At 49.5% G+C, this 10875-nt stretch overlaps 1 protein-coding gene across 1 annotated transcript; it reads left to right on the top strand.

Annotated features, from left to right (window-relative positions):
• Positions 1-530: 530 nt before the first annotated feature.
• Positions 531-9850, top strand: Nenf (neudesin neurotrophic factor). The gene is made up of 4 exons (XM_021170735.3): positions 531-844; positions 7232-7292; positions 8706-8809; positions 9556-9850. The coding sequence occupies exons 1-4, from the start codon at positions 671-673 to the stop codon at positions 9730-9732; spliced, it is 516 nt and encodes a 171-aa protein (XP_021026394.1). The 5' UTR covers positions 531-670; the 3' UTR covers positions 9733-9850.
• The last annotated feature ends 1025 nt before the right edge of the window (positions 9851-10875 follow it).

The following is a 10875-nucleotide window of genomic DNA, read 5'->3' as shown; positions in this document are numbered from 1 at the left end:
GAGGAAATGGGAGAGGAGAGGAAGGGAAGGGAAGGGAAAGGGAAAGGGAAAGGGAAAGGGAAAGGGAAAGGGAAAGGGAAAGGGAAAGGGAAAGGGAAAGGGAAAGGGAAAGGAAGGAGAGAAAGACAGATGAGAAAAGAGGGAGAAAGGGAAGGGGAGAGGAGAGGAAGGGAAGGGAAAAGAAAGGAAAGGAAAGGAAAAAAGAAAAGAAAGGAATGAGGGAAAGACAGAGGGGGAAGAGGAAGGAAGAGAGTGAGGGAAGGAAGGAAAGAAAGATGGGGGAAGGAGAGGAAGGGAGTAAGGGAGAGAAAGGGATGGAGAGAAGAAAGAAAGAAGGAAGGGAGGGAGGGAGAGAGGAAGGAAGGAAGGAAAGAGGAAGGAAGGAAGGAAGGAAGGAAGGAAGGAAGGAAGGAAGGAAGGAAGGAAGAAAAGGGGGGGTGGGGGAGTTACTCGGGCCTGGTGCCACTAGTGTACAATCCCAATTCTCTGGAGACGGAGGCAGAAGGATCGCCACCAGTTCAAGAACATTACAGGCTATGTAGTAGGACTTAGCGTCAGAGAGAAAGGAGGAGAGGACAAATTGATAAGGCTGGGTCCTGTATTACAGGGCCCCTCCCTAGGAGCCGACTGTGCTCCGCCCCGCCGTCCTCCCTCCTGCTCCTCGCTGTCTATGGCGCGCCCCGCGCCCTGGTGGCGGCTGCGGCTGCTGGCGGAGCTCGTCCTGTCGCTGGCTCTGGTCCCAGTGCCCTCAGCCTGGGCTGGGCAGACGCTGCGCCCCGCAGAACGCGGGCCCCCGGTGCGGCTCTTCACCGAGGAGGAGCTGGCCCGCTACGGCGGCGAGGAGGTAGGCGGCGCGGCCTGGGCCCGCGGCTGTCCCGAGCTGACTGGTGGCGGGGACCCACGCGAGGCCTGGTGGAGGCAGGGCGTGGCCCTGACGCCCCACCCCGCGCTTCCTTCGCCCCGCCTTGTCGCTGTGGGTCTGAGTTCAGACCTCAGACCCTTCTAGATTTTAGTGTGAGGGTGAGCTGGGGTCACATGGCCTACAGTTTGTGCAAAGTGACCGGCCTGAGCGTGCGCACTAAGTTAGGGGGGTCTGGGGCCGGCTGGATGATCCAAGCCTTCCCTTTCCTCCCCCAGTGTCCCCTTCAGACCCCATTTAGTGTCTGGGCTGGTGGGGATGAACGCAAAGGAGGAAATAACACTACCCGATATGGGTAGCTGCTTTAGATGGGGAGGAAGCCTGAAACCAGTTTGGAAGAACCGGTCTCTTGGCATTGTAGTGATTCCAGGAATTAATCCCCTACCTTTACAGATAGGGAAACTGAGGCACGTGCTCAGTGGTACGGGAGGGAAGGACCCGTGTTGCTTCGCTGAATCTGTGTGCCCTGAGCTCCCTAGCTTCGGTGTTAGAGAACCTTACATAGACCAAATTTGCAAGGATCTCTCCCAAAGCAGATCTTTAGGGATGAAAGCTGAGGCCAGTGGTTCTCAGCCTGTGGGTCCTAAGACTGTCAGAAAACACAGATGTTTACATTAGGATTCATAGTAGTAGCAAAATTACAATGATGAAGTAGCAATGGAAATCATTTTATGGTTGTGGGGGTCGCCACCGCATGTGAAACTGTATTAAAGAGTTGCAGCGTTAGGAAGGTTGAGAACCGCTGCTTTTTTTTTTTTCCTGGCCGTGGTTGCTCTGGTCTATTTATTTATTATTATATATAAGCACACTAGCTATCCTCAGGCACTCCAGAAGAGGGCATCAGATCTCATTGCAGATGGTTGTGAGCCACCATGTGGGTTGCTGGGATTTGAACTCATGACCTCTGGAAGAGCAGTCAGTGCTCTAAACTACTGAGCTATCTCTGCAGCCCAAGAACTGCTGCTTTTATGGACCCACAGGTCCATAAGAACACAGGGATAGGAACATGGCGGGAATGTGAACGAGTGTTACGAGACAGCAGAGTGAACTCCCAGTATAGGCGCATGGGGAGAACAGTTAGCAAAGCTGACCTGCTGTTCTGTCTAGCAAGGCAATCCATGCCTTACTGATGTGGGCGGGCGGGCTTCTCACTGCCTACACTGGGTGTGCAGTGTGGTTTATGTGGCGCACTCTGCATGGGGGCACCCAGACTAGCTGGAGAAGAACCCAGGGTTTCTAGTGGGTAGAGGACCAGATCTTGGTCATTTGCTGTTGGCAAAAGAGATGGTGAGTGTTGTCATCATAAAAAGATAAAGAATATTAATATATGTTCTATGGGGGTGTGGTGAGGTGTGGGGGGAGGGGGTGCCTCAGTAGGTCCATGCCGAGGCATCTCTTCCCCCTGAGGGACTAGCCAACGGTATAGTGTAGAATAGAGTTTATTTAGGGCATGGAGAGGGAATTAAGAGGGTAGGAGAGAGAGAGAGAGGAGGAAGAAGAAGAAGAAGAAGAAGAAGAAGAAGAAGAAGAAGAAGAAGAAGAAGAAGAAGAAGAAGAAGAAGAAGAAGAAGAAGAAGAAGAAGAAGGAAGGAAGAGAAGGAGAAGGAGAAGGAGAAGAGAAGGCAGGCCATGACCACATGGAGGGGGGGGGGTTAGGGAATGAGGAGAGGGGGAGCAAGGGCACAAGAGTAAGAGAACCAGAGAGTGAGGAGGGGGAAAGCAGCCCCTTTTATAGTGGGCCAGGTGTACCTGGCTGTTGCTAGGTAACTGTGCAGAGGAGCATACTTGGTTGCTGCCAGGAACAGTGAAGGTGGAGTCCAGACAGAATACCAACATTCCCCCATTTTGGTTTAGTGTGGTGGCGCAAGCCTTTAATCCCAGCACTCGGGAGGCAGAGGCAGGCGGATTTCTGAGTTCAAGGCCAGCCTGGTCTACAAAGTGAGTTCCAGGACAGCCAGGGCTATACAGAGAAACCCTGTCTCAAAAAACCAAAAAACCAAACCAAAACAACAACAACAAAAAACCCTTAGAAAGAGGTGATGATGAAGCAAAAATAGGGTGGATGTGATATCTGGCTGGTTCATGCTGACATTGGGGCGGCGTGTCTCTGGGGAACCTAGAGGGATGGGTATGGGGGATGTTTGTCCAGTCTTAAGAGAGTGGTCTGGCCGGGCGTGGTGGCGCACGCCTTTAATCCCAGCACTCGGGAGGCAGAGGCAGGCGGATTTCTGAGTTCAAGGCCAGCCTGGTCTACAAAGTGAGTTCCAGGACAGCCAGGGCTACACAGAGAAACCCTGTCTCGAAAAAAAAAAAAAAGAGAGAGAGAGAAAAAAAAGAGAGAGTGGGCTGCTTCCTTGCTGTCCAGGGCCTGTGGAGCCATCTGAGGATAGGTCGGAAGGAGCAGGTCCAGTAGAGTCTGTGTCTGTGAGGATACTGGAGCATCTGAAGGTTGCTCCTCTGGAGCGGTCCTGGGTATAGTAAGCGCCTGGACTTGACAAGATGTTGAAACACATTATTGTAGGTAGAGAATAAGATTAAGTACGTTTGGGAGAAAGAAAAGTTTTTTTTTTAAGATGTCCAATTGAAACCGAGAGGAATCCCACCCTCTGGAACAGCAGATGTACTTATCTGGACGGAGCCTATGTGGTCCATGAGAGGTAGATCTGAGTGGGTTCCCTGTAGCTTACAAGTTTATAAAAGAGATAACAACATGAGTTAACCACATGAGCAGTCTTTAAGACGAGCCTTTTGTGGAGCAGAAGGAGCAAGATTCAAAAGTTGGATCATATACTGGAATGTTTTATTAGAGTTAAGCAAATTTATAGGAACTCAGATAATGTTAGGACAGAGGCATAGCAAGAAGAGGAAATATGAAGTATTTAATGGAAACAGAGTTTAGTTTATTCTAGCTGTCAATGTAGTCAGAAGTCTGAGAAAGAATAAACAATAGTCTATCGGTTATGTATCAGTTGTATATTATTTTTAAAAAATTGAGAGAGTCCACTAGCCAACAGTTCTCTGTGGTCTCCATGGTCTCCATGGCAACTTGGGCAGAGTCAGTCTGGCTCTCAGGTGCAGAAGTCACAGGGCTTTTTCTCTGTGGAGTGGATGTGTGTGACATGAGAAGTGGCTTACCTTGGTTTTAGTCATGTGACTCAGAGTATCCAGTCTTGTCCACTGCGTATTTCAGCGACTGTCACATCATAATCCAGTAGCTCTGTCCACATCTTCTGAGACTTTGTGGGAGAAACCGTTAGAGGCTTTTGGGGATTCTGTCTGTCATAAACTTAAGAGTTGACAAACTTCTGACAGAATTGAGCACCATTGATTGGTTATAACTGACTAGAATTTACTAGCAGTAGTCAAGACAGGATAGGAAAGAGAATCTTAGGTAACTTTGACAGGTTGTGTAGGTAGGGAGGAGTATATTTTTGTATTAGCAAAGAAATATTTGGCTAGGGTTAGAATAAGAAAGCTGGCAGCAGTGCCTTAAGACTGTGGTGACAGGAAAGGAGTGAGTACAGCCCTCTGCCGAGTTGTTTGCTTTCATCCATGTACGGGCGGGGTCTTGACACCCCTCCCCCCCACCCCAAAGCACAGAACCCAAGGAAAGGCACACACAGAGACTCCAGAATGAGGACAGAGAAAAGACCCTAATTTTTCTATTTCATATTGTGGATGGAGACTTAACGGTGGAGAGCCACAGGCTTGAGGTAACAGAGGAGTGTTATGGGCAGCTTTAGCAGAGCAGAGCACGCTGGGAATGGATCTGGTCTGACTGTGGTCACGGGACATCACCTCTGCCCCCGCCCAGTTAGCATCATGGTTTCTGTGATGCAATATGTGGCCACACTAAAGCTTATACGTTTGAATGGTATCCCAGCTTGGATTCTTGCTGTGCTGTGTGTTTGGCCCAAGTTACTAAGCACCACGGGGACCATATTTTCAACTGTATGGTGTTGGCATCAGAGAGAGGGGGATACTATTACAACAGTTTGCAGATGGTGGGGCTGTCTGACTAGGCAGGCTGTACCAGGAAGGAGGCTGGAATTCTCCAGGAGAAGGGCTTTCATTCCTTCCTTCCTCCTTCCCTCCTCCTCTCTCTCTCTCTCTCTCTCTCTCTCTCTCTCTCTCTCTCTCCTTCTTTCTTCACAGGAGTGGTGTTCAGAAAGGCTCTCCCTATGTAGTTCTGGCTGTCCTGGACTCACTATGTAGACCAGGGTGCTTGAAGAATTCACAGAGATCTTAAAGCAAGCACCACCATGCCCTACTAGGTGGAGTTTCTTTTTCCTGGGGGAACTCTTGGCCTTTCAATGGATTGGGACAGGCCATTGAAAGACTGTGACATAGTCCTTCAGGTAGAGTCACCTGACTGCAGATCTCAGCCTTGTCTGTCACACCTGGCTGAGTACTGATAAACTCTGGCTTGGTAGCACTCCTGGATGGATATATAAAACTCCCCCTCCCACGGCTACATGGAGTGCCTCGTCTACACAGGCATCTTGTGAAGACGAGATGGAGACACACAAAGTGCTTGGCACAACGACCCTGAACCAGCCTCTGTGCCTGCTGACCTTATTATAAAAACTTGAGAGTGTGCTGAGGAAAAGCTCACATTCAGGCACTTCCATTTTCTTTCACGTTCTGTTATTTTCTCCCATCCCTTTTAGTCTGTTGATAAATCCGTGTTCCATGACCCTGAAATAGGTCGTGGGTGCCACCGGCAGTAAGAAGACCATCCCTTCAGAGCAGTTTTCTCTGAAAACAAACCAAAACCAAAACAACAACAAAAACCCTAAAACCAAACCAAAACACCCACGCAGGTTTCTTCTTTTCCGAAGAGGGGCGCAGAGAGCCGGTCTGGCTCCGCCCTGGACCCAGAGACGGTGAGGGACAGGAGCTCTGGCCAATGTCTAAGTCCTCCTGCCGGCTGTGCCCACGCTCCACCTACTTTCTCTCTGCCCAGTTCTTCCATGGCCCTGCATTAGAGCCGCTGGGGCACTTGTGGTCGTCCTCTGCTTGGCCAGAGGTAGGCAGGTCAGATAGCGAGGCCAGGGCATGTCCCAGGTGAAGGACAGTGAAGGTTCTTGTCCCTTCCTGTCGTACATATGCATTCCTGGAACCCTGAGGTTGAGGAACTTTGGGGGCCCCCCACTCATTCTCCCCTACGTCCCTGGAAGTTCTCTCTGGGCTAAGAGTGCCCTCTGGTGGTCAAGGACGAGAAGGCGAGCAGAGCCTTCTGTTCCAAAGCTCCAAGTTTGGTCCTGACTTCTCTGATTCAGTCTATGCCATTCAACCTCCTTGGGCCCAAATAGCCTTACTCTGCAGGGTGTGGTGGGGCAAGCTTGGAATCCAACCCCCCAAGAGACATTCAGGAGAACTGAGTTCAAGGCCAGCCTAGGTTACAGAGCAAGACGGTGTCTCAAAGTGCACACATTCACACTTGTATGCACGCACGTAGGCACAGACCTGTGCACATAGGCACAACAAATAGCCTCACCCACAAGGAGAGTATTTCATCATCTAGGGTCCTTCCAGCTTAACCTCAAAGTCCCTGTGTACAATTTTGAATTACATTTTTGTTGTTTCCTTTCTTGAGTCAAGGTCTCACGGTTTGACCCTGTGTCATAGGCTTTCTGTTGCTGTGATACAATGCAGTAACCATGAACAAAAGCAACTTAGAAAGGAGACAGTTTATTTCCTCTTACACTTCTAGGTGGCACAAGTCTTTTTTGATTATCTGATTCTTCTTGACTTTACTACTCCCCCCACCCCACCCCCACCCCCACCCCGAGACAGGGTTTCTCTGTGTAGCCCTGGCTGTCCTCTGTAGACCAGGCTGGCCTTGAACTCAGAAATCCGCCTGCCTCTTCCTCTCAAGTGCTGGGACTAAAGGCGTGCGCCACCACTGCCTGGCAACTTTACAACTTTTAAAACTTAGATCAGGTTCTTCTGTCTTGTGTTCATCTCTCTGAGGTGGCAGCTGCCAAAACGATGTTCAATCCCTTTGTAGCTACTGACCAAAGTCTGAACTGGGAAAGGCATTCCAATGTCCCTTCCCAGACGTGGGGGCGGGGGGGGGCAGGCCATGTCTTCCCCTCTTTCTGGAGAGCAGACAGGAGTATATGTTCCATTAATACCCTTTGAAAGGCTGGCAAAGGGCATGTGAGGACACCACAAAGGTCTAGGTTCACAAGAAGAAAGGTCACCACAGTCCACGGGGTTGTGGTGTAAGCTGCCCTCTGCACCAGTGACTTCCTCAGTGCCTCAGGCCTCTCCCCTGCTCCTCTCACCTCTTCCCCTGCTTTCCAGGAGGATCAGCCCATCTACCTGGCAGTGAAGGGAGTGGTGTTCGATGTCACCTCTGGGAGGGGTAAGTGGCTCATCACTTCTGGGGAACTCGGGCAGAGCAGGTGCCTGGAGGGATGAGGCAGGGGTTCTGTCAGGCAAGGCCTTTCCTTCCCTCTGCAAGGCCGGTTGGAGCTGAGCCTTGTCAGGGTTTCACCAAAACATGGACTTAGTGCTCCATTGATGCCTCGTTTCTACTTGAAGGGCAGTGTGTTCAAACCCCATGAGCACTCTGTTAGAAGCCAGGAGAGTGTCCCTTGGCTGAAAGTTGCTGTTGTAGAAGTGGCAGAACATTTCAGTACCATGTAGTAGCTTCCCTGTCTGTATCTACTCTACTACCAGGAGGTGGGTTTTCACTACTCCTCTAAGTCCACATGGTAGAAGACTTGACTTCCTGAGATGTTTAAGATCGGAGGCTCTTCTTGTCTATGTTTGTGTATACATACATACATACATACATACATACACACACACACACACACACACATACAGAGAAAGAGACCATACAAAAGCACACACCTTATACACAGGTAGACAGACAGACAGACACAGACAAACACACCACATAGGCACACTTTCAAACAAACTATACACACACACATACGCACAGAGACAAACTCATCACATAGACATACATACATTCTAAAGACAGACAGACACACAGGCACACATATAAACACACACACACACTCTCTCTCTCTCTCTCTCTCTATCTATCTCTCTCTATATATATACACACATAAATATATATATTATATATATATACACACAGAGACACACTACAGACTTACACCCTACAGACAGACAGACAGACAGACAGACAGACACACACAGAGTATTTAACCCAGGGCTTTATGTACCAATGAGCCACATCCCTAGCCTCTCTCCCCCTTTAAGAATACTTACCCTGAGGCAGGCGTAGGCTGGTCTTGAATTTGCAGTTCTCCGACACCAGCTTCCTTTCTAGCTCTGACTACAGGCCTGCATCATTAGGCATAACTTACATTTTAATTTTTTTTTAAAAAAAGGTTTGTTTATTTATTTACTTTATATCTATGAATACACTGTAGCTGTCTTCAGACACACCAGAAGAGGGAATCGGATCCCATTACAGATGCTCATGAGCCACCACGTGGTTGCTGAGAATTGAACTCAGGACCTCTGGAAGAGCAGTCAGTGCTCTTAACCACTGAGCCATCTCTCCAGCCCCCTACATTTTAGTTTTTAAAGAGACTTCATTGTGTGTTTTCTGCAGTCTCTCAGCTGACAGGTGTGTTCTGGGTAGGTGCGACACCATAAGTTTGCCTGGGCCTCCCATCTGCCCTGTGAAGTTCATCTTCAGAACTATAGTCTTTACAAGAACTGGGGGGTCTGGAGAACCCCCAACCCCTGGCTTCCATCCACGCACACCCACACTCTTCCTTCCGCCCTGCTGCAGAGTTTTATGGACGAGGAGCCCCCTACAACGCCTTAGCCGGGAAGGACTCCAGCAGAGGTGTGGCCAAGATGTCACTGGATCCAGCAGACCTCACTCACGACACTGTAAGCCGGATGAGCCTTTGTCAAAACGTTCCGTTCCTATTCTGTGGGGTTTATTCTTGGTTCTCAAGACAGAGTGTCACTATGTAGCCCTGTCTAGGCTGGAAATTTCTAGGTAGACCAGGATGGCCTCAAACTCACAGGACTGCCTTTGCCTCCCAAGGGCTGAGATTAAAGGTGTGTACCACTGAGCCCAGTTGTTTTTAGTTTTGTTTGTTTTGTTTAAGTCTCTGGGTTAATCATAGTTCTCACAGAACACACGCAGACTCTGTTCACACACCCTGCACACACAGAGACGCTGCTCACACACTCCACACACGCATCCTGCACTAACATCCTGTAAACACCCCTCACTTACCCTCTGTGTACATACCCTGCATACCTAGAGCTGTTTCTTTAAAAGTTTGAAAGTTCATTCCTTGATTTAAGATGGAGGATTTTTTTCCCCATACTTTTCTGGTGAGAATGGACGCCATGAACACAAAGGCAGTTTCCCAGGGTGAGTCTCCAGGTGTGCTGACCACTGCCATTTCCCCAAATGCAAGAAACTCAGTCCCAGAATCTGTGATGGTGGGCTGTGCACCTGCTCTCTCCTAAAAAAGGCTTTGTTTTATTTTGTTTTGTTTTAGCATGGTTTTTTCTTTTGCACTTGGAGTTTGGGGCTGATAAGGCAGGGCCAGAGAGAGGACAGTGCCAGTCACAACTTGTCAAATTCAGCTTGCTCATCTCTCCCATCTCTTCTCCCCAAGACTGGTCTCACTGCCAAGGAGCTGGAGGCCCTCGATGACGTCTTCAGCAAGGTGTACAAAGCCAAGTACCCCATTGTTGGCTACACAGCCCGCAGGATCCTCAACGAGGATGGCAGCCCCAACCTGGACTTCAAGCCTGAAGACCAGCCCCATTTTGACATAAAGGACGAATTCTGATGTCTAGCTGAGAAGCAGCCGGTTCTAGGGAGAAGTGAGGGGACAGGAGTTAAGTGTCCCTTGGAACAAGCGGAGGAAGCCTCCGAGTGCCCTGCAGCTGAATAAAGCGAATGTTTAACTGGGAGACTCTGTATGGTTCTTGGTCAGGGGCCATGCCTGCCTGGTGTCCCTGCCTGCCAGCAGGTGTGTGTGTGTGTGTGTGTGTGTGTGTGTGTGTGTGTGTGTGTGTGTGCTTAGCTGTGACTAAAGGCCAGCATCACAGTGCGCTGTGAAGAACCTTTGATTCTCCATTCGCTTGTGTTCCCCACACTCCCTACCACAACCACGTCTCCTTTGTAGTAAGGATACATTAAGCAAACAACCCCATTGCTGCAGAAGCATTCTCCTGTCTCTGCACTTCCTACGCACGGCCTGCAGAGGTGAGGTTCCTGTCTTGGTCCTGATGTCCATGTCTGCTTGTGATGAGGCCAGGAGGTAAGGACCATGCAAGCAGTGGCAAGAACTGGCTGCAGCCAGACTGGCAGGGAGCCTGGTCGGGGGTCACAGAGGACTTGGATGTACTTCTCGGCACACACATGGCAGCTCACAGGTTCTCTAGTCCCAGAGACTCTGATGCCCTCTCCTGGCCTCTGTGGACACCAGTTATCCAGTTATATACTTGGTACACAAAGTTACATGTAGACAAAACACTCACATAGATAGATAGATAGATAGATAGATAGATAGATAGATAGATAGTAGAATAAATAGCAAGAGGCCGTGTGTGTGTGTGTGTGTGTGTCTGATTTGGTAGAGTGCTTACCTATCATGCATGAGACTGGGATCCAGCCACAGCACCACATAACTGGTATGGTAGCATACACCTGTGATCCTAGGGCTCAGAATGTAGAGGCAGGAGGGTCAGAAGTCCCAGATTGTCCTCAGCTATGTATTGAGTTCATGGGCAGCCTGTATGACTCCCTGCTGTGTGTGTGTGTGTGTGTGTGTGTGTGTGTGTGTGTGTGTGTACAAAAAAAATAGAATTTTTACATTAAATAGAGACTGGAGCCCTGCCCCAGGACTTGGTATCCCTAGAGGATAGCCTGGGAACTGCATAGTTAGCCTAGTACCTCAGGAAGATTCACCTGGACCAGAGGCCCTGAG

The sequence above is a fragment of the Mus caroli genome, unplaced genomic scaffold, assembly GCF_978045245.1.
Source record: "Mus caroli unplaced genomic scaffold, Mus_caroli_1 scaffold_1, whole genome shotgun sequence".
In the NCBI taxonomy this organism is placed as follows: domain Eukaryota; kingdom Metazoa; phylum Chordata; class Mammalia; order Rodentia; family Muridae; genus Mus; species Mus caroli.
Note: the sequence above shows the minus strand (reverse complement) of the source record. Positions and strands in the feature narration are given on the sequence as shown.

Coding starts and splice junctions, on each gene's coding strand:
- Nenf (XM_021170735.3), top strand. CDS start 671: ATGGCGCGCCCCGCGCCCTGGTGGCGGCTGCGGCTGCTGGCGGAGCTC. Junction 845..7,231: donor CCCGCTACGGCGGCGAGGAG/GTAGGCGGCGCG, acceptor CCTGCTTTCCAG/GAGGATCAGCCCATCTACCT. Junction 8,810..9,555: donor CAGACCTCACTCACGACACT/GTAAGCCGGATG, acceptor CTTCTCCCCAAG/ACTGGTCTCACTGCCAAGGA.